Genomic DNA, 25,227 nt, shown 5'->3' with positions numbered 1-25,227 from the left:
TCCCACACCTGGACCCTACCTATCGACCCATCAACTCATGAACCGGGGACCAACGACTTTACTTTCCTTGCGGAGGAAGGCGTGATCAGAGATGTTATGCCTCCCCTAATAAAAATGTTATGGTTAATTTGCTTCGTGTTCGGGGTATCATCCAAACCATTTGTGGAATAGTTCAATCATTTGGGTTATCGGCGCCGACTGGGATTGAACCTGCTGCTATTTGTTTGTTTTTTTTTATATAATGCGTTTATTTTCCAGGCTCATTTGCTGTAGCTTTGTGGAGCCGATATTCATTGTTTAGATCACAAAATTACTTAAAACTAACGTTAGTAAAGCGGGGGCCGATTACCCGCGGCTTTCTCGAGGTTAGGGGTACAAATTGTAGCAAATGGATGGCAGCTGACCTACATTATGATAATAACATGTACGAAACAAATATGTATGTAAGAGCATAAGAGATCAATGAAAAGATGTTAAGTACTCTTCAACTTATATGTACGATAATGTTGCATTCGTTTAAATAATTACGAAAAAATCAAAATCCTGGTATATTGTGCATCAATATATGATAGCATTTGAATGCAGATGTATGGTTCAAATTAGAGGTTTTTCGGGCTTCTTCTGTTTATAGATATTAATTACAATAACAGCAATTATGGCAACAATGTTATTCAACTTGCTACAATTATATATTAGGTTATTGTTTCGCAGTGTATCCATCAATAGAATGCACAGTGGTCCAGAATGCACATTTAGGTGGAATAATATGTTTTGAGCCCGAAATTGAAACTTTAGAATAAAAGTTTCTTGTACAAAGTTGTTCCTTATAGTTACACCCTAATTTTTATGACCATGAATTATAGGGTGGTTCTTATTATCATAAAAAAATCTACCTTTTTTGTTTGAATAAATTAAGGTATACATTTTTGGACAAAGTTATAGCTGAGCTAATTTCAAGCAACTTCGTATGATAAAACCTTTTTGTATCTCTTAAATTGACCGATTTAGAGCTATTTTCTTCAATTGAGTTAGGGTGTCTCTAAAAAAACAATTGTTTTGCTCTAGTTTTTTTCTTTCAAATTTCTCAGCAAAGGTGTCATGAAATAACTTTTAGATCATTAGAAGGCGCAAATTTTTGTTCCACAAAGTTTTTCAATATCTTTTGCCGATCAAGAGTTATTGACGTTTTTATTCTAATAATATGCCCTTTTCAAATGTTAATATCTCTGGTTGAAGCAAACAAAAAATAAAGTTTTTTTACAGCATTTGAAAGGACGTATGTTATTCTCAATAATGTAAAAAAAATTGGAGGTATGTTATTTTTTAAACTCGTATAAAATCAATTTGAATGTATTCTTATTTTTTACTATATTTGGGTATATCTTTTTTATTAGAAGAGATACAGACAACAAATATTGCTATAAAACATTTGTCTTAAAGAGTTTTAAAAGTCTCTAGAAGATGACTTTCCTGAGAAATTTGATATAAAAAAGTTAGTGCTAAAAAACTATTTTTTTCCAGGAACACCCTTAGTCAACTCCGAAAAAATACTCAAAAATGAGAACGTTAAGAGACAGAAATCATCTTAGCTACAACTTTTTCAAACAATACATGTTTTTATTGTGTAAAACAAAAAAGTTAATTTTCAAAATCTCCTAATTTGAGGACCACCCTGACGTTTGCAAACACCAAAAGATGGGAATTTTTATGCACAAAAACTACTTCTAAGGCACTAAATGTCCAAATATTGAAACTTTTTTATTTGAAATTTCTCATGAAAGTCATCGCCTAGAGACTTTTAAAGCTATTTAAGATACACTTTTCATAGTAAAAGTTGTGGTCTGTATCTCTCCTAATAAAAAAGATATACCCAATTATAGTTAAAAATATGAATAAATTCAATTTGATTTAATATGATTTTAAAAAGTAACATGTATCTAATTTTTTCACATTATTGAGAATAACATACGCCCTTTCAAATTCCGTAAAAAAAACTTCTTTTTTGTTGCCCCAACCAGAACTACTAACATTTGAAAGTAGAAGTAAAGTAGAAAAACGTCAATAACTCGTGATCGGCGAAAGATATTGACAAGTGTTGTAAAACAACAATTTCCGCCTTCTAAAGTTTTAAAAGTTATTTGAAACATCTTTGCTGAGAAATTTGAAATAAGAAAACTAGAGCAAAACAATTGTTTTTTTTTTCTAGAGACGCCCTAACTCAATTCAAGAAAATAGCTCTATATCGGTCAATTGAAGAGATACAAAAAAGTTTTTTCATACGAAGGGTGGTTCTTGAAATTAGCTCAGCTATGACTTTGTCGAAGAATGTATACCTTAATTTATTCAAACAAAAAAGTTAGATTTTTGATTTTATTGATAATAAGAACCACCCTAGAATTCATTGTCATAAAAATAAGGGACTAACTATAAGGAACAACTTTGCAGCAGATGCTTTTAGTCTAAAGTTTCAATTTCAGGCTCAAAACATATCATTCCACCTAAATCTGCATTCTGGACCACTGTGGAATGATAAAAGTTCCGTCATTTTCTAAGTTTACTGGTTTACGAAAATGTACATGTTATATGAAAATTTACTGACTACATTATTTTGAAAGGCCATATCTCAGCAAACGTGCATTTTACTATAGGTACATGAGTGTTCTATACTGAAAAAGCCTGGAGAACACGATTCCAGGAAAATCGAAAAAAATACTTCGTATAGGGGAAATGCTGGCTTCGTCAATACCTTAACCTATTATCGTCAGGGGGTATACAAAGTCCTAGAGCACTCAAATTTGGTCAATAGATGCTCGGAAACACAAATATTCAAATGCCAAAATTAAGCTATCAACGACGTTGTTTACCCCCTGACGACAATAAGTTAAGGTATTGCTGAAGCAGTCATTTACCCTATTTAGTGACAAATGCGTTTTTATTACTTTTGCAAAAATAACATTGTTGGCAACAGTTGGAGGCGAACCAGCCCCAGGCTGAAAGCCTCCCTAATAAAGATAAATTAATTAATTAATTGTTGGCAACACTGCCAACAATAGACAATATTTTTATCAGATTTGTTGCTAAATTTTAAGCTGAAAACAGTCACTAACATTTTCTGCAGCTCAATTTGATACGATTTGTCAACCGTACTGCTCAAATTAATCTTCAATATTTTGTCACAAAATGAGTATATTCCACACGGAGAACCAAAACTACCCAACGGTTGAGTTCTTTAAACTTACCTTTCAGTTGGTGCCTCTCACTTGCTCTCTTGTTGTTTTCAAAAACGAAAAGAGCAAAACAACCCAAAATTTAGTTCTATTCACCAGGGCTGTCATCTGATCATTCGATGTGCGCAATGTACTGATTTTCTGAAATAAACAAAGTGAGAATCAATCAAACGCAAAGTTTGCTTGTCTTTCACCCTGCGCAAGTTTAAAACAGCGGAGAAGAGAAGACAGACACACACCCAGATTTAATGAAAGCTCAATGTGTAGCAATCACTCCGATGGCTCCGACGCAAAGAGCGCCACTCAGTGTAAGGTTGCAAATGGGAAAGCCAGCAAAAAGACAAAATTCTTCTTCGTTATGCTCTTCTTCATCTCCTATGCATACAGTTTGAAAAGAATTCCCAGAAGACATTAGCGCTTGTTGTATTACAATCGCTCCCTGCGCCGCACGGAGTGTACTGCTCATTGTGTGGATTGCTTTCTCACAGATTAGTTGGAAAAGAGTGTGCGAAGTAAATGGGAGAACCACACACTCTTTGTCGAGTGATGTGAGATGTGTGCACAAAGTTGCTTTGCTAACGCTCTGAGGTGCTTTCCACCCCTGCTATTCACCCAACTCGACAGTTCCGTGCGCCAAGTTGAAATTGAGTAAGTTGAGTAACTCAATTTTGAGTAGTTTGAACGTTGAGTTAAAACAACTTAAAAGTAAATACCGTAAAACAGGGTATCGTTTATAATGCGGCTAACTTTGAATATAATGATTACATTTACTCTCTGCACTTATTCAGAATTTGAAACATTGGTTGCATATTGTAGCGTTTTTACATAGTCTGTGTTACACATTTTCCAAACATAGTCGGCTGTTTGAAAAAGCACTCAAAACATCATTTATGAAATGCATTTCCGATATAGCCATCACAAATTCAATGTTGTCTTCTTATTGCTTATGATGTTTTCTGATTATATACTCATTCAAAGATTCATATTTCTTGAACTAATTCGATTGAGTTTCATGCATTGTTTTTTACATTACATCGAGTATTATCAAAGTAACCCCAAATAAAAAAATGGTGTTCGGAGGCACAAAATATAGTGCAAATGCAATAATCTCCGTTAAACATTTTACTAACGGATTGACTCTAGTTTCCTCAGTGCATGTTTAAAAAAAATTGAAAAACATTCATTGCTGTAAAAAATATTTAGAATATGCTTCAAAAAACTATCAATGTTTCCCCGTTTTACGGTAATCCTGTTTACCGTAAAACAATGACAACAACTCAAAATAAAGAAGGCGGTAGTACTCTAAATTGAGTTGGTCCACGGAACTGCCAACCTGAGTGATAGGAACTCAAAATTAGGTACTGTTTTCTTTCCTTGCAGTTATTGTGGTTAAAATTGGAGAATTGGAATGACCCCTTTACATAAATTAATATTAGATTTATTCTGCTTTTGCTTTTCGTATGAAATGATATAAAATACAATAAAAAAAACTTGACCCATTCGTTGTGCTGGTATATCTTCTTTTCCATTGATGTTAGGGTAGGTGTTCCAGTAATAGTGGTGTACCTATAGTTGTGGTATGGGGGTTGTGCCGGAATAATGCGAGAAAACCAGATGAGGTTATTTTTCATCGGTAGCTCTCCTAAAATAAAGCAGATTTGCATATTTAAAACTATTTTTTTCCAAAATCGACGGAAAGCAATTAATTTTGCTTAAGATGTTGACTCCATTGCATCTATAGTTGCGATAGTGTTCCTACTATAGTGGAACCCATTAATAGCAATGCGTTCCACTATTATAGGAACCAAAGTTGGCAACTATCCGTGTTCGAAAAATATCAAAAAATTAAATCTCACCAATGCTAAATATCACGCTTGATTTTCGTAGACAAAAATCAACAAGCTCACAACTGTAGTTAACGGCGCCGGTGGTGTAGTGGTAAGCGTGATTACCTCTCACCCCAGCAGGCCTGGGTTCAATCCAGCCGGGATGTTCTGAGGCATAACATCTCTGATCACGCCTTCCTTCGGATGGGAAGTAAATCCGTTGGTCCCCGGTTCATGAGTTGATGGGTCGATAGGTAGGGTCCAGGTGTGGGAGCTGCCTTCCTGGCACGTCGGTAGCATTGGTGCTCAGCACGGAAAACAAGATCGACGGAAAAAAACAAACCAAAGGAAAAAATAAACAACTGTAGTTGATATTGCAAGCTGTGATGTCGCAGCTTGGAATATCAAGCTTACAAAACTCAACAGCTGCAAATCTCTCAAAACTGTGGTGAGATTGAGTTTCATTATTTTTGCTTTACAGCCGAACGCATCCGAAACATCCATAACGGCTAGCAGCAGTCGCTTCGTGTCTGCCATCGGTGAAGATAAAAAAAGATATAGCATTATTATACCTTCTCTTTCTAAGAAAACGAGGTGCAACGGATTCATTTTTGCGTCGATTCAACTCACAGCTTGATTTTTACACGATGTGAATAGTCTCTCAATATCAAAGGAGCTTGTAAAATCAATATCAAGCATTATATTTTACTCCAATATCACGCGTGATATTGAGAGCGTATGAGAGCGGATAAATATCAATTTGCTAATGATCATGCCATCACTGGCAACTATCACTACTACTGGAAATGTGTTTCTATTAAAGGAGGACAAGTTTTCGGAAAATGTATTCAATTTGATTACGATGTTATATTTTTCTAGCAAAATAGATATTGAAAGCTATAGATTGACATCCAAACATTGTATGTACATCATTTTTTTAAATAAATTACTTGCCTTAGCTCCTCCACGACTGAATCACCCATCCTAAGTGCTATCATTTTATTTTCAATTAATTTTTTTGGAAGACTCAATCGCGTTAGCTTTGCGGAGCAGATTTTTTTTTTCTGTGGATTAACAAGAATAACTTAATACTACGTCGAGGAGGGATGGACCGATTGCTCATGGATTACTCGAGGTTAAAAAGGGTAACATTTTTGAGGGCAGGATCAAGGGGTTCCTGGAAATGAGATATCGTTGTCTCATCAGCGAGTTACTGCTATCATTTTCATTTTTGCATAGCATTCCAATCGCAACTATTGTACACTCTTAAGGACAGCAAAATATGAATATGACGTTTTTAAGATCTGCAAAAAGACAATCATGTAATCACTTTCATGATTTACTAAGAAGGTTTCAAACAATGCACTGCTACTTACCCAAAGAAAGGTGGACAAAGATAAGGTAAATTTGAAAATGAATCCTACTTTGATCTCCGCTGGTTGTTTCATCCTGAAAAATAAAGAGAAAATAATCACAACGCTATCAAACCACCTCCATACGATTGCAATACTGGGACAAAAAAATGATGAAAATCTTAGCTGTCGCCTTATTGAAGCGTGAGTAGCCGCTAAACATGGCGCGTTCGTTGAATTTGTCCGTCTGAAAGAGAAATGACATTTATCGTCGTTTTCGCAGCATATTAGCCACAGCCGGCCCCTACCGAATATGCGATGTCATTTCCAACGTAGCAGAAAAGCAAAATTTCATAAATTATCACGATCAGGTACATCAGCGAGCAAACCATCGCGTATGGATCGTGCGATTCTCCGATCAATCGGAGTGCTGTCAAACAGATGATGAAAACGGAAGCAATCACTTGGGCAAAGATTGACAAATTGAACATGGCGACAATTTCATTGCGGAATCTATAAACAAAAATAGTTCAATGACGGTTCAGTCAATACAACCAAATGGCAAGGTTCACCTCAGAATATCCTTGTGGAACAGCACCAGTTCGACGAGAAAGCCATATGGTTTTCCATGTACTGATGAGAGATAATCAATATCCTCTAGCATTCCACTGAGTTCGTTACACAGTTCGCAGGTCAAGTCAATCTGACGTCTATTTTCCACGCTGGCAATCGCCGATGATTGATGACCCATCTGGAAATATGAAAATTGAGCTTTGAATTAAGATCCACTAAGCTATTATTAAATTTACAGAACCTTTGTCAGCATGATACCCAACCGAGCTACTTGCCCGTTTATATGGGACAGCAATCCTGCTACCAAAGTGTCCGTCGATAGATTGTAACTTGCACTGATGAAGATTCCTAACACCTGATAAAACCATAGAGCGCCATACATCACAGCTGAGCTTTCATAGTCGAAGGGAAACCACGCCAAACAGGGTAGACTTCTGCTTGACTTGATAAATGGTCCAATGCTGGTAAGAAATATGAACAAATAGCTGAACATCATGTAAAGGACACCCCATAGCCACGTTAGGTTCATAGCACTCTTTACAACTCTGATAGAAGAGCTTAAATCAGTTTCTTTAATACGCTTATAGAACATTACTCAATACTTAATCTCTTCGTCGCATCTGGGATGGTAGAGAGAGCATCTCACTTTCAAAACACACTTCCGGATACGAGCAATTTGACTGTTGAAAATCTCCAACTTGAAGAGCAACGTGATCTGGGTCACCAGCAAGGACATGGCTTTCACAGTTTCCTAAATTTTCACAGTATTTGTACAGGCTGGATTGCTTTTACATTAACAATACTTACGTGAAAATCAGACGCTTTCGTAAAGTACAAAATCTGCGTTAGGGTGTACAGATACATAAAAAAGAAGCGGAAAGACCATCCGTACACGCGGTATGCAATTAGCTGTGCCTTCGGAGCGTCTTCCGGTGGCCAGAGGCCAATATATTTTAGGAAGGTCAGCTGCAGCTGAAAAGATTCCAGTCGATTTTCTGGATTCCATGGTTTCCAGAAAAGGAATCGACGTGCGATGAACAGGAAGATGTTCATGGCGGGCTGATGGTTCTAACTGGTGCTTTAGAGTGGTAGAATGAAACTAAGGGGTTTGCTGGATTTTCTCGCTCTTATGAAGAAAGCAATAAATATAATTACCAGTCTAGATTTAAACCAAGCAATTAAGGAAAACAGTAATTATACACATTCTTTTCTGTTGTCGAAATAGACCTTATCATTCATAGGAACTAATTTATGAATATTGAACCTGATACAGAGATTATCCTTTTTTTTAAATGCGTGTTCAAATATCACCTTGACATTCTACCTATAAAAAATGTTACGTTTAATGATAGTGCTACATACAATGAATACAGATTAGACTGGTGCACAATAATAAAAATTCTAATTTTCCACGGGTCAACCAATAGATTTGTTCGGTGAGAAAACCGTTCTCTGAAAGTTTAAGCTCATTTGGTAAGATGAGCATTAGACTTATGCAAAATTTGAAATTTTTGCTCCACAGTGCTCAAACGGTTCCAAATTGGGCCCTGATTAGCCTCCCAAAATTTGAACTCATTTAGTGATACTATGGAGAAACCATAATTTCGGTTCATATCGATCGCAAAATACAGTTTACTTTACTTTAAAAAATGATAATTGCGCTTGTTAAAAAAAATTTCAGCTACAACTTTGTTGACGACCAGTTTTCGATCAAATGTAAGGAACAAAAGTTATTAATGATTCAAGTCACTGATGTCTTATGATTATGCTCAAACAACAGTTCAGCAGGCAACATTGGTGTTTATAGCGCGAAATCCCACTGCAGAAGACAGTGTTGTCCACAAGACAGTTGCTTAATCTTGCCATAAGATTATCAATCTCTTAAATAATTAATAACTATTTAATTTGACGTTTGGCTGAAAAACTATTTCCTGCAAAGTTGTAGCTGATAACAATTCCCATAAGAATGGCAATGGAATTTATTAACAGTACAATATGTAAAAAGGCTAAAATACAATGAACAAAAAGTTTTGTTTTCTCATAGTAATTTCCATATAAACTTCAAATGTTTTGTGCCAGTCAGTCTCTTATCAAATGAGTTTAAACTTTTGGAGGCTAATCAGGATCCGATTTGAAACCGTTTGAACACTGTGGAGCGAAAATTTCAAATTTTGCATCAGTCTATCGAGCATGCACTTTTAGTTTGATTTTTTTATGGAGGTTTTGGTTAGAATACACGAAATAGTTCAAACAATAAGTAGCAACTTTTCTGACTATTGCATCGTGAATCCAGTTACTTTTATTGAGATATTCGTTTTAGAATACTAACTTGTATCGTAATGCCGTCTTCAGCAATATTATTCATTATAGTTCCTACATGTGCTGAAATTCTAATCGAGTTTGCTGAACCCAGAATGTACGAAAAGTGAAGGAATTTTATTTTCCCATAATTTCAATCAGAAATTCCCATATAAACTTTAAACCAAAAGCGCCAGCTCGCGTTTCATCTGAATGAGATGAAATTTTTAGAAAGTGGTTTTCTCACCTAATAGCACATGTTGACCGTGACCGTTGAAAAAAAAAATGATAAAAAATACTCCCATTTAAATGTGGGCCAGTCTAATACAGAAAGCTGAAACCACAATCAAACCAAGTATAAAGGTCAGCAGTGCTACAAGAATCTGCTTTCAGCTAGGAGGTCCATATCGTAAGGCCGTCAATTGGTTCAAGGTTCGTGACACATAACCGTGAAATCCAGGAACATAAGTGGATGTGTCTAAAATGGTCCGCTTCAGTTCAAATTTTCCATTGCTCAAATGATTTGATTTCTCTTGGCAAACTTACTTTTACATATGAAATTTCAAAAATTAATCACTTTTAATAATTTAACAACATTATTGTGAAAGTAACTTATTGTAAATGATGTAAGTGATCTTTGACCCTTCTGCTTTCTAGATGTTTACGCTATCAACTTTGTGTTCTTTGACACACTTCCACAGTTTTTAATTGAGAGTAGGGCTTAGATCTAATTTTAAGGGTCACATTAAAAAAAATCAAAATTCAGACATGTTATGAAAAATCCCAAACACGGACGTAACGATAGAGCGCAAATCGAACACACGACACATTGCGCATGCTCAGATGAGCAAGCTCACCTCTCAGTTGACCGCTCACCATTTCACCAATGAATGGGAGGAGAAAAGCAGCGGTAATAAAAACGCTTGCCAAATCGTTTTCTTCGTCATTTACTTTCGAGCAACGGACGGATAACCGTCGGACACGACATATGAGTGGAACAGGACGCATCACACCAATACGAAGACGACGACAAATGCACACACATGGACCGGAGGAAAGGTTTCCCGAAATAGGCAGCATGACTTGGCCGCCGTCATCCGGTCGGCATCGACTTGCACTGGTGTGAAAGAGTCAAGACTATAATTCAGTGAACGTGATCAGCTGCAATTCCATTAGCTGTGAGGGCAGTCGTCACAACTAATTTAAAAGACCCAGAAAGTGGACGCGGACATCGAAATGAGAAGCATTACACAACGGTAACGACATCCTTTGAACGTTAAACAGCTGAGTTTGACTACAATGATCACCTGCGTAATACTGGACGCGTACATCGGAGGCTCTCTGAGTAGCTTCACAATCTTTCGGACGTTCCACTGCAGTCGTTTCGTTAGGCTGGCTACAACATTGATGACTTGCCAAATTTGAACCGTGGTGTAAGTATGCCATCCCGAAAGTACCAGCATGCCCTAGTAACAATTTTGGTTTTATGAGTGTTCTGTAGACCATGATTTAGACTTGTATAATGCTATAAAACCGCGATAAAACCTGCAATGTTACTTGGGTGTAAATCTCTTGGATCCCAAATGGCCTTTTTCAGGGCCACTATATTTTTATGCTATAGAATTTCTTTTAAGATCTCTAGATGGTGGGTAAAACAGGTTCACAAAATTAAAATATTGTTGAACCATGGAGAGAACTAACAGCAAAGAATCATCAATCAGTGCCAATAGCAGTGTTTTGAAAATTACTATCAGCTTTGAGTCATTGAGTCTCCATGAGAGAATACACTCGCGTAAATCATCCAGTTCCGCCCAATCGAAAAAAAGGTGGTTTTGTGTACAAGACACGACCGCATGGTTGACGTAGACTACGTTGAGATGTTTAGTGAACTTCTTGCGCATTTTTCTTGATATTGATTTACAATACAGTAGAAGTAACTTATTTCCTCAATTTACTCCATTTCCTCTCCTTGACATGTCAATTTCCTCACCCTTATTAGTTATTTTTCTGACTGTTTCTGGACTTTCCGTTAGGGATATTTCCGCATATGAAACACTTGTCTTTAATCCTCTGTTATAAATATATTCCCCGTGCACACTTCAATGCCTATCCATCTCCGTTGGACATTTGTTATCCTCCGGTGGGAAATCGTTCACAAGCACGTATTATTCCGGAGACGAACCAGCACAGGGCTGAAAGTTTCCTTAATAAAGATATAAAAAAACAAGCACGTATTGCACATCCGAGCCCAAGTAACGTTTCAAGTTTTATTGAGGTTTTAAAGCACTCTACAAGCCGAAATCATGGTCTGCAGTTAAGCTAACATACGATTAAAACAGGGCTTTGGCGCATTATTAGTCGGATTATTACTAAGCAGGCTTGAACTTCCTGTTGTTGTCCTTCACTGGACTTCCTGTTTATCAGAGCGTAGAGCGACCTTATCAAGGTGTTACACTTGGTGGATGTCTTGTCCACATGGGATCGGAATAGCAATTTGCTATCGAGTGAGACTTACACAAAGGTAGACTACTTCACTCGACCATTCAATGGGAGTGCTATCAAGATGGATCTTGACGTTAGCAGGCGGAACAAGCCAAGGTGAATTCGTGTGTGGAAACAGAATGGATACAAATCTTCCAGCTCTTAAAATAGTCGGACAAAACATCCAGGCCTGATTGTAGTTTACTCGCCAGAGCACGGATCACTCGACCCTTATAGATGATGGAGGTTTCATCTGCGAACATTGACAGGATACCACCACCCGGCAGGGGAGGAACGTCTGACGTGAAAATGGTGAATAGGGTAGGCCCAAGCAGGCTACCTTGAGGGACCCCTGCATCAACGTTGAACGTATCAGAGGGGACATTGTTCAAGTAGACCTGGACAAGCAGTTTTTGATGATCTTCACGAGGTAGATCGGAAAGTTGTATCGATGCAGCTTGTACACTAGAATATCATGCCAGACATTGTCGAATGCCTTCTCGACGTCCAACAATGCCATGGCAGATGTATTGAAAACGGACTTATTCCGCTTGATGATGTTAGTAACCCGTGCGAGTTGGTGGATGGTAGAGTGGCCTTTCCTAAACCCGAATTGCTCTTTGAGAAAGATGTTATTATCATTTGAAAACACCAGCAGACGGCTGTGTATTAACTTTTCGAATAGCTTCGAGGTGGAGGACAAGAGGCTGATGGAACGATAGCTTTTGGCACTGGTAGGATCTTTGCCAGGCTTGTGTATTGGAATCACTTTGGATTACTTCCGGCATGCAGGGAAGTAGCCAAGCTCCAAACATTTGTTGAAGATAAGGGTAAGATGGTTGAAGAAGTCAATTCTCAAATTTTACAACTCGAGGTTGACAACACCATCCATGTACGCAGCCTTCATGTTTTAGTGCTTCTAATAGCTGCTATCACCTCATCAGTCGATATTCTACTATCATCGTGCACTACTACGGGGTTTCTGAGACGACATTGCCTAAAGTACGGCAGGCCCATGGGGGCTCACCATGGTATGGCCAAGATTATGTGAAATCACAAAATGTTGGCCAAAATCATTGGCCTTTCAACTGGGGTTATGAATAGGGATGGGTCCAAGTTCTGGTCAACAGAGGAAAGCGGAGGGATCGGGCTCGACTTATTTTTCAAAATTTGGTGTTACGGAGCCTGATAAGATCTTTGCGTGGGCTGTCAAGGTTCAAAGTATGACTTACCTGTCTGGATGCTGGTACGTGTTGCTTCCTGGCACGGGATATGAGTGCAGGAACGACAGCAGAGTTCTTATATAGTTTTACAGGTTCAAGCAAAATGATGCGCAACCAAATGGTACTCGATTATGACGACTTGGTTTGGGGAGAACGTTTATTTCATTGAAACATCGATAAAATTATCACTTTTTGTAGATTTTTTAACAATTTGTTTTTTGAGAAAATTGAAAAAGCATTTATTGTAGCAAACTGTGAGAAGTATTTTCTATCGATTGGTGTATTTTGATTTTAATTTCATCTATAAATAACAAAGTTATGAGTGTTCAAAACCTTACACCTTTTCGTGACGGTCGCAATTTACATACATACATACATTTATTTGTACAACATCACATTTAAGATAAGACACAATCAACAATAGTACGCCACAATACTCGGTTTGCGGCTGCCGCTATCCATCCTCGGTCATGCCCAATGCTCGCTAGATCACGCTCTACCTGGTCCGCCCATCGTGCTCTCTGCGCTCCACGTCTTCTTGTGCCAACCGGATCAGTAGCGAACACCAACTTTGCAGGGTTGTTGTCCGGCATTCTTGCAACATGCCCTGCCCACCGCATCCTTCCGGCTTTGGCCACCTTCTGGATGCTGGGTTCGCCGTAGAGTGCAGCGAGCTCGTGGTTCATTCTTCACCGCCACTCACCGTTATCCTGCACACCGCCGAAGATAGTCCTTAGCACACCGCCGAAGATCGTCCTTAGCACACGTCGCTCGAAAACTCCGAGTGCTTGCAGGTCCTCCTCGAGCATAGTCCATGTCTCGTGTCCATAGAGGACCACCGGTCTTATTAGCGTTCTGTACATAGTTTTTTCTGGAGCCCGTAGTAGGCACGACTTCCACTGATGATGCGCCTTCGTATTTCACGACTCACATTGTTGTCAGCCGTCATTAAGGATCCAAGGTAAACGAATTCCTCCACTACCTCGAAAGTATCCCCGTCTATCGTGACATTACTTCCTAGACGAATCCTGTCATGTTCGGTTCCGCCTACTATTTAGCATGTACTTTTTTTTGACGCACTCACCACCAGTCCGACCTTCGCTGCTTCGTGTTTCAGGCGGGTGTATAGATCTGCCACCGTTCCAAATGTTCTTGCGATAATGTCCATGTCGTCCGCAAAGCACACAAATTGACCGGATTTCGTGAAAATCGTACCCTGGCTGTTGAGCCCGGCTCGTCGCATTACACCTTCTAGAGCAATGTTGAAGAGTAGGCATGAGAGTCCGTCAGCTTGTCGCAGTCCCCGGCGAGATTCGAATGAACTGGATAGTTCACCCGAAACCCTTAAGCAGTTTTGCACACCGTCCATCGTTGCTTTGATCAGTCTGATCAGCTTCCCAGGAAAGCCGTTCTCGTCCATGATTTTCCATGGCTCTGGGCGGTCGATATTTGCCGTATTTGCCGTACGGTGAAGATCTGGTCCGTTGTCGATCGGCCGTCAATGAAGTCGGCTTGATAACTTCCCACGAACTCGGTCATTTTAGGTGATAGACGACGGAATATGATCTGGGATAGCACTTTGTAGGCGGCATTCAAAATGGTGATCGCTTTGAAGTTCTCACATTCCAAATGGTCGCCTTTCTTGTGAATGGGGCAGATTACCCCCTCCTTCCACTCCTCCGGTAGCTGTTCTGTTTCCCAGATCCTGACTATCATCCAGTGCAGGCAGGTGGCCAACTTTTCTGGGCCCATCTTGATGAGTTCGGCTGCGATACCATCCTTACCAGCTGGTTTGTTGGTTTTGAGCTGCTGAATGGAATCCTTAACTTCCCTTAGCGTGGGAGTTGGGTTAGTTCCGTCATCTGCTGCACTGACGTAGTCGTTTCCTCCATTGCGCTGGTCTCCCATGCCTACGTTCTCCTCGCCATTCAGGTGCGCATCGAAGTGCTGCTTCCACCTTTCAATCACCTCACGTCCGTCCGTCAAGAGGCTCCCGTCCTTATCCTTGCACATTTCGGCTCGCGGCACGAAGCCGTTGCGGGATGCGTTGAGCTTCTGGTAGAACTTCCGTGTTTCTTGGGAACGGCACAGCAGTTCCATTTCCTTGCACTCCGCTTCTTCCAGGCGGCGTTTATTCCGTCGACTTCTTTCCACGTACCCGATGGTGCTCTCGGCTGCGTCGGTGATGGCTGCTTTTACTGTACTCCAGCAGTCCTCTAGAGGGGGCACATCGAGATCACCCTCCTCTGGCAACGCTGCCTCGAGATTCTGCGCGTATGCTAAGGCGACATCCGGTTGCTTTAGTTGACATTGTTGATGACGGAAAGTTTTGGGCGCTGTTTGACCATCACCAGGTAGTGGTCAGAGTCGATGTTAGCGCCACGATAGGTCCTGACGTCGATAATGTCGGAGAAGTGCCGTCCATCAATCAGAACGTGGTCGATTTGCGATTCCGTCTGCTGTGGTGATCTCCAGGTGTAACGATAGGGGAGGTGGTGTTGGAAGAAGGTGCTACGTATGGCCATGTTCTTGGAGGCGGCGAAATCGATGAGTCGTAGGCCGTTCCCGTTCGTCAGCTTGTGGGCGCTGAACTTTCCAATCGTCGGTATGAATTCCTCCTCCTGGCCTACCTGAGCGTTTAGGTCTCCTATGATGATCTTGACGTCGTGGCTTGGGCAGCGATCGTACTCGCGGTCGAGCTGCGCGTAAAATGCGTCCCTTTCATCATCTGTGCTTCCGGAGCTGTGCACGTTGATTATGCTAAAGTTGAAGAATCGGCCCTTGATCCTCAACCTGCACATTCTTTCGTCAATCGGCCACCAACCGATCACGCGCTTCTGCATTTCGCCCATCACGATGAAAGCTGTGCCCAGCTCGCGTGTGTTGCCGCAACTCTGGTAGATGGTATGATTACCTCTGAACGTTCGCACCATGGATCCTGTCCAACACACCTCCTGCAGCGCTACGATGCCGAATCCGTGGTCCTTCAGTAGATTGGCGAGTATTCGGGTGCTCCCGATGAAATTGAGAGATCGACAGTTCCACGTGCCGAGTTTCCAATCGCAAGTCCTATTTCGTCGCTGGGGTCGTTGCCGTTGGTCTCGGTTCGTATTCCTCTGTTGCAATCCTACAGGTCTGCAATTTAAGATTTTCGATTTACCCCCAGTATCTTCCCGTAAGACGTAGTCTACGTCAAAACATTGGGCCATCGTAAAGTGGAAACTAACAGAATCTGTTGGCAGGAGTTAAACGAATGGCCTGGCATTTCGGATTCGGTCAACTGGAAGCTTAGCTGATTTTTTTTATACGAGTTGATCTTAAAGAAGGAAAAATAATTTTATTTATTAAATAAAAAAATTAATCAATTTACATGCATTCTTGTTGACAACATTTTCATCGTAGCACCCTTTATTAGAAGAAACTAACTTTCTTAAAAATTTAGCATAGTTAAATCTAGCCTCAAAATTGTAAAATTATTTTAAATACCTTCCGACGACCACATTACAGAATCTTTTCATGCGGTTAAACATTACAAATTCTGCATGCTTTTATGCAAATCTGTAATATACTCTTACATTTCTGGGTTCGGTAAAGACAAAGTTGTTTAGTTGAGTAGTAAATGTAGTTCAGTTACTGTTACGTATGATTTTTTTTGTGTAATATACTTGTGGCGCTTGTTCTACTTTTATATAATCGATGTAACAGAAAGACATAAGTCTTAAGTTACAAAATACAAGTAAATAAATATATAAATTAATAAAATAAATATTTTTACTGAAAAGTTGATTGACCTTCCGGAACGTTGTTACATTATATAACCTCCTTATTGCTTACCTGACTGAGAAAGTTCGTTGCTTCGGGTAAAATATCACTTATAAAAGGCATCGGGAACCAATGTTCTCCATCCACACAACATATATATTATTCATTTTGCGTAGGGTTGGCACCCGTTCAAAGACCAATAATCCCGTTAAGCAAACGAAACAATATACCGAACCGGCAAGGAATTAGACAGCTCCTTTATATTTCTTATCGCTATTATAAGCCATGGAATTAAGTTTCCGACACGAAATGGATCCAAAGAAAACATTTTAGCCCCTATCACTGTTCATTGCGGTGTCAAGCCAGAGTTGAATCCAATATTATGCAATTTAAATTTATGCACATTATTTATTTGAAAAAAATTCTAGATACGAAACCCTGAATCTTAAGAACAAACAAAAACGTCACAACATGTCAACCAGAACATTTGACCCAAAAAAATACCCAACATGCAGAAGGCAAGCCGCACCGGAAGCGTATGTAACTGGACACGACCCCAACATAAATCCTACCCTGCTCCGACCAGTCATTCCCTATGGCGGCTGGTGTTATAAGCATGACACTGTTCGACAATGGGCACAAGTGGGGTGTGTTAGCCCACTGCTGCCACCCACGACAACCGTCCTATGCTGTCGCCTTTGGAAAGCATGTCATTGAACTTTTTTTCCTCCTCGAAGTGATAGAAATAGCTGCTAAAGCCCGCACGATACGCAAACAACAATGGAAACTCGGCGTTGTCGCCTCAGACGAGAGTGGAAATTTATTAAAAGCGTAGACTTTCAACAGTCTCAACTGTCATTACGCCGGCACAACGATGCTATCGTGCTGAAGTCTATTCATTCATACCATCCTGCCGCCGACAGACGGTCCTGATCATTATGGATGAGGCTATAATTATGCGACTTGTGATGAGCAGGTTTATTCTGATTTCTTCTATTATTCTTTTTTTTTTCATTTGCAGATCTCCAGTAGCCAACGATGGAACAAATGGAGAAGATGTCACCACTGTAACCAGCAACTCGACGCAGACACCGAGCGACCTCAGCCCGCCAAACATGTCCGGCGACGACATACTGCCGCAAGCACACCACCAAAATCCGGGCCATTGCATAGCATCGTTCTCGGCAATTAACCGCATGCGACAGAACGCTCAGGTCAGCAAATCCCAAACCAATCTAAAAACATGCAAATTGTGGGTGTTGACAGCGACCGCTCAACAGTCGAATTATCACCTACACACATATATTTGCTGCATCCCAACATATACAGCAACACACGCACGCAAATCTGCTAAAATTCTTCCGATATATTGAAAACCAATTTCCATTTGTGTACCTTTTTCCCAATCTCGTTCCATGCTGGACCCATCCCCCGTGGTGTAGCTCTGTGACGTTACACTGGAAGTTGGAGGTGAAACCATAAATGCACATAAAGTCATACTGGCTTCGGTTTCACCGTATTTCTATGCAATGTTCAATGGTAAGTGGCATAGAGACGTGCGAAATTGTGTAGGTGCAGAAATGCAGAAACGATTGCCTAGCTCGGAAGTGTTCATATTTATTTAAAGTTAATGCGTTTATGCCACAAGTGGCATGGCAGTGAGAGTCATATTTCATTCTGTTGCTGCAGACATATTCTTTTCACTGAGCGAGGTAGAGAATTAGTGAACTTATATTGTTGTGCAGAGCGTCTCCATCAACGAAACTTTGTATAGCAGCGTTGCTCAAACTTTCGTTGATTCAATTGATTGCGACCCACTTTGAAAAAAAATTCATGAATTCGTGACCCTTCTTCTTCATATATAGCATTATCAACTTAGTGTTCTTTGAATTTTAGTTCCACAGTTGTTAATTGAGAGCTTGAACCATTTTAACATTAATATTACTGTGTAGGCAAATATAGTCATACTCTATGCCCAGGGAAGTCGAAAACAAAATTCAATCCGGAAAATTCCTAGACTGGACCGGGAATTGGACCCAGCTGCCTCCAGCATGGTCTTGCTTGATAGCTGCACCTTTATCGACTGAGCTAAGAGAGACCCCAATTCGTTACCAGTGTCGGATTTAGGATCCGGCGGCGTGGGGCTGCTATTCTTTGGACTCCCCCCATATTACCTGCTTTCGAAGCATGAATTTCAAATGCGCGATCGTATTTTTCCTTCTGCCATCTTGATATGAATTCCTCCACTTAAAAATTAACATGAAAAATGTAACTACTGCATTCCAGGGGCAAATTGATCACCGAAATAGAATTGGTTGGTTGGTGATAGATATCAAGAGAAATCATGATAGCATTTCATTATGAAATTTCTCGTGAAACTCCAATGGTAGAATTGACGAGTTTCTTTTTGCAAAAAGAAGTACACGTTTAGTTAATTGACGTTCAATATCATTCAATATGTATTTCAAACATACGAATCATAGGGTTAGAACGCTTTTTGTCCTTAACTTTCATTGAACGAAGTGTCAATCAATCGATTTTTTATATGATAAAATGCTTTCAATGTTAGAAATTAATTGTTTTCTCTTAAATTACCAGTGATAAATGTAAAAAAATCATACATTTAGGCGTAACTGCATTAAAACAATATTTTCCATAATATCTACAGAAAATTCATTTCGTGCAAGGATTTAGGGAACCCAAATTTAATAGGTATATCCCATAGAAAGTCACTAGAAACCATTACGTTTCATGTAATCAATTTGCCCCCGAATTTTAGTCAAGAGGATGGTACCCATGGTGAGAAACGTTCTCAATATTTAAAGTTGCTGGCAACACTGCACTATTTCACAGTTCACATGTGTCAAAATTAAATTGAATCAATGTTCAATCTTTCAATGTTGTCAAACCTCTTAAAGGAATCGCTTTATGAAGAGCTTTGAGTGTGTTGGTTTGTTGATACATACTTTTTTTTTGGGAACCACAACCGTGGAGTCTCGCAATGGATTGCTTCTCAGCGCAGATCCTTTTGCCCAGGCGCAGGTATTTAGTAGTGGCCAGTGCCGAAGATAGTGACAAGGTGGAAAGTGCACGGGAGTGTTAGGGAAATGTTGCCACCTCAGAACCAGCTGCCACTACAGCACCGAGAATTTACGACGCCCACACAGAAAAAAAATCTGAATTTTAACTATCGCGTAAAATCTCCCTTCGTTTAATTTTGAGCTATAGTTGGCATAAACAACAAAATCGTTTACGAGCTTGCAAATTTATGCGTTATTGCATAGAATATTGTGCGCTATATTCGCAGAAATTAACATGAATTTCTCGAACGGTCTAGGAAGCGAAAGAAGATTCGATTATTGTTTATTAATTTATTTGTTAAGGCTCAACCGAATTAACTTTACAGAGCTGAGGATTCATAAATAATCATCCCAAGCAGGGTTGCTTCCACTCACTTGCTATAAAAAAAATAATTATGCAATCATTACATGTTACAATGATATGTTGTATTTATAAGTAACAAGAAGAGGGTGTAAAGTATGTGTTTGACTCATAAAACCTGTCAATTCCGCTTTCAGAGCGTCACAATCAGCGATCTTATGATGTGTGAGTGTTCACTCAGGGTGAGCGCTCACGAGTCGTAAAATCGCTGATTGTGACGCACTGAAAGCAATATTGACAGATTTTATGTGTCAAACATATACTTCTTGACCTCTTGTAACTTACAACTACTAATTAGCATTATACTATTTCATGATTACATAATTCCGAAAAACATTTTTTTATAGCAAGTGATTGGAAGCAACCCTGATCCCAAGTAACAATTTTGGGGGTTGGTTGGAAATGCTAACATGAAGCTTTAGTGTGATGATTTCTTAGCTAGAGAATGATCTTTAGAAGAGTGTAGGTGGATAGTTCCGTTAGGCCAATTGAATGTAACAATTTTGGTTTTATCTCAGTCATGTAGGCCAAAATTTGGTCTTGATCAATAATTTAAACCTTTATAAAACTTACAATGTTACTTGGAATCAAACAATTCTCATGTTTACGCATCTGTTCACAACTGTCATATTATGTCTTTCACTGTGTAAAGTATAAAAAAATCCACAAATTTATTGCACATTTTGCTCTCACTCGCAATATATTCGTGCACGGGGCAATTGGTGATTTTGCTGTTATTCCTACCACGATAGCATACAGAGTATTTTTTTTTTAGAATTTCATTTGGTGTGACTATAATAAAAAAAATAAAGATCTGAACTCCAGGCATTTTTAAAAACCTAATAAACAAAATCAATGATATTAAGGGGTTTCACAAAAGTTTAACCATTCTATCATTTAGTCGAATCATCGTATACATTATTGAATCTGCAGGTGTCGACTACCTGAAAAAAACCTGGAATTTCAGGGAATTCCATTTCAGTCCTGGAAAATCAGGAATTCACAAGGAATTTCTTTGGAAATTAGGGAAATATTTCTTAATCCTCTTCGAACAGTATTACTCGGTTTCAATTACTCGGTGTAGTTTTACGATGTTTGTAAATTAATAAAATCTTCCATAGAATCGTGAGCTTGTGGGTGCTTAAATGAATTATTTTAATTGATTAAATAAGGAACATAGTCTTCTCCAGCTGCATATGTTTAGTATCAAAATTACAGAAGCATTACTGTAAGAACTATGACTTTAAACACGCTAGTGTTCGTGAGATTCTGCTTGGCGAACTGAATTTTGATGATTTTGGGCTATCCCTGAGTTGAAGTGGGATTCAGAGGATCGATAATAATCTATTTACATCTCTGAGTAGAGCTTTACATTGTTGGTTGTGACAAAATACATGCTCCAAGTGGATTAGCGAGTTTCTAGGTGGCGCTGTTCAGTTCGATCCAATAAAAATTAAACCTCAGAAAATGGGTTGGAGCGTCTTTTTTGTAAATGCAAGAATGGAAAAAAAGATAAGAGATATATTTCTGAATACTTGTAGTTCTATTTTCTCATTGTGTGCTTAAGAACCGGATAAATTCAGACATTATGCTATCCAATGATCCTGCTTGGATGGACGGATTTTTTGATTGCTTGAAGTAGCAGATTATGATTAAATATTGAACTCAGGGTCACATGGACCACATTTCTAATTTTGTGAAAGCACTCACAACTCTGAATATCAAATTTTCGATTATGTTGATAGAAAGAAAGTGGGGGGCAATCCCAAGTAATTAACAAACCTGGTTAATAATAATCCAACTAATAATTTGCCTAATCAATCCAAATTAGCGGGCTTATTGGTTACCTGCAAGGTAATAATTTGGGTTTTATGTGAACTATGTAAACCATGATTTAGACTTGTAGAGTGCTTTAAAACCTAAAAAAAATTGCAATTTTACTTGGACTGGGATGTGCAATACGTGCTTGTGAAAGATTTCCCACCGGAGGTATTCCACTGCGATCAAGCGTTTGGTTAAACGTGTTATCGATAACAAATGTTCAATGGAGATGAGATGGGCATTGAATTGTGCACGGGGAATATATTTTATAACGAGGGATTAAAGACAAGTGTTTCATATGCGGAGAAATATTCCTAATGGAAGGGGAGCGACCCCGGCGTAGTGGTTAGCATCCATACCTCTCACGCCAAAGTCACGAGTTCAAATCTCACCCCCGGACAAGTCACGAATGACCCAAGAGCGTTAAAGTGACTATAATAAAAAAAATCCTAACGGAAAGTCCAAAAACAGTCAACAAATAACTAATAAGGGTGAGTAAATTGAGGAAATAAGGGGATCATGAACTTGTTGAACACATTCTGGCGATCAATTAATTTATTGTAGATTGAAAGATAGCAAGCTGATTTATATGAAAATGATTGCAGTTTCGTTCACACATTATCAATCAAAGCTACGCCCCGGTTACTGCTTTAATTTTTTACCTGGCTCATAACATGTCTTAAATCTGTGAATTTAGAAAAATGTGACTGATTTTCAATACCCGGTTTTTTTTCTGAAAAAAAGACTAGAAAATCATGGAATATCATGTTGTCATTGTTATTTTTAAAAACAATTAATTATTTTAAATGATGTTATGAGTCTCCGTGAAGCATAAAATGCACAAAAATTCTGAGTGGACATCGATCAAGACTTCGATTAACCTGTAAAATATCAACAGGATAATTTGGAGAATGATGAATATTTTGGCAACACATCTTTGTATTGCACAAAATGTTATAAAATGAACTTTTAGATCGTAACTCCAGGAAGATTTGAAGTACTTTTTATACTGAGTTTCTCCTGCTCAGATCTTGTTTTTTTCCGGCATACCAAAACAAGATTTGAGATCATTTTTGAAGTGATTGATTTTATACAAATTCATGATTCCATGATATTTTGGAGATCTAGATCATCAACATAGTAATGCAAATCTCATCTCATATTTTTTCTTCAAAGCAGAATTATTGTAGTGCAATTCTCCTAAAAAAAATATATGTTTATTTCTAAACGGTTATTTTTGGACGCCGTTTTTGTTTAAGACAGGAGTGATGTTTGAGTTGAGCTTATTACACTGTGTAACAAATCGGAACTTTTTTTTTCTCTAGGACTGAAAAAAATTTACTATATTTGACTTTCTTGTAGACTTCTGAGTGAAAGTCCTGAACATACCTATATCCTAATTTTGTGGTACCGCCCTCTTTATGAAGTTTGGTATGTTGTCCCGATGTCGGTCGTATACTGTCTAACTAAAGCATGTTACGACATTGCCGTCCAATAATTTTTTTGTAGAAAATTACTTGAGGGACATTTTTCTACCACATTTGAAAACGATATCTCGTTGTCTTACCCTTCGTTTGGGTGATTTATCAAATTGGATACTTCCCTAAAAATCTAGAATTTATGTCAAATCACTGTAAAACCCAAGTATGTGCTGGTATGTTGAGATTTCCGTTAACTAATTATTTTAACAACCCAAAAGAATGAAAACATTCTAAATCCTATGATATTAATCATACTTTATTGTTATTTTAGTACCGCCATCTTTATGAACTTTGGTATGTTGTCCCAATACGACCATACTGAAAACTGTTTGGTAAATGCGTGGACAACACGTGCTAAGGAAATCCAAAGTAATCCGCCCACCACTCGTTCCCAGAGACTCAATCTTGCTTCTTCCCCTTCATATCCGCTAGGGATAGTTAAAAACTTTATTGAGTCATTGGACAAGAAAATGCCAGCGTTTCTATGTTTGCGTGACGTGTTCTAAGACCAACTAAACTTAAATAAGGTAGCAAGTAAATATCTATATGATAAAACAATCTTAATTTAATAGGAATAGGAATAGGAATACTTAATGGCGCGGATATAAGGAAGCTAGAGAAGAGTACAGTCTTCGAAAACAATCTTTTGTCAAAGGCAGTCGAATTCCCAGGGGAGAGTGATCGAGTTCTATCTTCGTCACGCTACTGAAAATCGACTAAGTGTGCCACGAGTTATACCGTCATTGGTGCAAACTTGTGTTGTTTCGCTGAAAGTGTCGCGTGTACCAGAGCACCAAGATCAGGAGGGAGCAGCGGCAAGAATCAAGGATTCCGTAACCTAACCCCTAAAAGAACCTACGAGGCCTCATCTGCTTCTGGCATCGCTGGCGGAACACCAGTCGATCTGTGAATGAGATAACCATACTACTTGTATTGATGGGCACTTCAAATCACGCACAAAAATTATCAAAACGAAAACTGCAAGACGACCCATTATTACTCGTGAAAGAGAGAACATGCTAAATTCAAATAGGCACCATCAAAATAATCCACCCTTTTAACATTCCGGATATCGAAGAAACTGCAGACATCCTTATAAGATCTTCCTACCATAATAATGGCCATACCACTAACCCACTAACAAATATTCTAAGATACAAAACAAAGAAGCTGTATAACAACCTACACCAGCTAAAACCACAAGGACACAACTGATCGAGGAGATGGAATGCCGTTGGAACCGTATGCCTCAATGTACCCAATTTGAAAAATCACCCAAACGAGGGGTAAGACAATGAGATATCGTTTTCAAATGTTCTAAAAAAATGTTCCTCAAGTAAATTTCTAAAAAAAAGCTTTTGGACGGCAATGTCTTAACATGCTTTAGTTAGACAGTATACAAACGGCATCGGGACAACATACCAAAATTCATAAAGAGGGCGGTACCAAAAAAATTAGGACGTTTTAGGGTATAAGTTTGTTCGAGACTTTTACTCAGGGGACCACGAGAAAGTCAAATAAAGTGATTTTTTCCATCCTAGAAAGCCTTGTTGCACAGTGTTATTCAATAACCGGGAAAAACCGGGAATTAAAAAATTGGATTTGAATGGACACCCTTTAAGGGTTTAGAGGATTAAATTAACAATGTCAAAAAATGCATGGAGCAGCTTGCTCATTTTATTCCAACTGTGTTGATATCATTTTTGTTCTATGTACGTATATAAAGGCGCAACGCTGATGGT

The 25,227-nt window shown here is 38.8% G+C and overlaps 2 protein-coding genes across 3 annotated transcripts in view; one reads left to right on the top strand and one right to left on the bottom strand.

The window, feature by feature from the left end:
- Positions 1 to 25,227, top strand: part of LOC135713614 (kelch-like protein 17) — a 109,926-nt gene that overhangs the window by 57,906 nt on the left and 26,793 nt on the right. For both annotated transcript variants that reach the window (XM_065236747.1, XM_065236748.1), the window contains exons 3-4: positions 17,764 to 17,956; positions 18,185 to 18,281. In XM_065236747.1, the coding sequence (XP_065092819.1) occupies positions 17,764 to 17,956; positions 18,185 to 18,281 (290 nt within the window). The remainder of the gene's footprint in view (positions 1 to 17,763; positions 17,957 to 18,184; positions 18,282 to 25,227) is intronic.
- Positions 6,307 to 7,360, bottom strand: LOC135713634 (odorant receptor Or1-like). The gene is made up of 5 exons (XM_065236776.1): positions 7,220 to 7,360; positions 6,978 to 7,156; positions 6,781 to 6,918; positions 6,430 to 6,562; positions 6,307 to 6,357 (listed from the first exon to the last, which is right to left on the bottom strand). The coding sequence occupies exons 1-5, from the start codon at positions 7,358 to 7,360 to the stop codon at positions 6,307 to 6,309; spliced, it is 642 nt and encodes a 213-aa protein (XP_065092848.1).

The sequence above is a fragment of the Ochlerotatus camptorhynchus genome, unplaced genomic scaffold, assembly GCF_037179485.1.
Source record: "Ochlerotatus camptorhynchus isolate MF236.1 unplaced genomic scaffold, CSIRO-AGI_Acam_v1.1 ptg000574l, whole genome shotgun sequence".
In the NCBI taxonomy this organism is placed as follows: domain Eukaryota; kingdom Metazoa; phylum Arthropoda; class Insecta; order Diptera; family Culicidae; genus Ochlerotatus; species Ochlerotatus camptorhynchus.
The sequence above is the reverse complement of the archived record's forward strand: the minus strand, read 5'-3'. Positions and strand labels throughout refer to the sequence as shown.

What these genes read in the sequence shown, in the direction of transcription:
- LOC135713634 (XM_065236776.1), bottom strand. Translation starts at nt 7,360, where the DNA reads ATGTATGGCGCTCTATGGTTTTATCAGGTGTTAGGAATCTTCATCAGT. An exon ending in TTCCACAAGGATATTCTGAG is followed by an intron (nt 6,919 to 6,977) that starts GTGAACCTTGCC and finishes TTTTGTTTATAG; the next exon opens with ATTCCGCAATGAAATTGTCG. An exon ending in CTTTGTCCACCTTTCTTTGG is followed by an intron (nt 6,358 to 6,429) that starts GTAAGTAGCAGT and finishes GTCTTTTTGCAG; the next exon opens with ATCTTAAAAACGTCATATTC.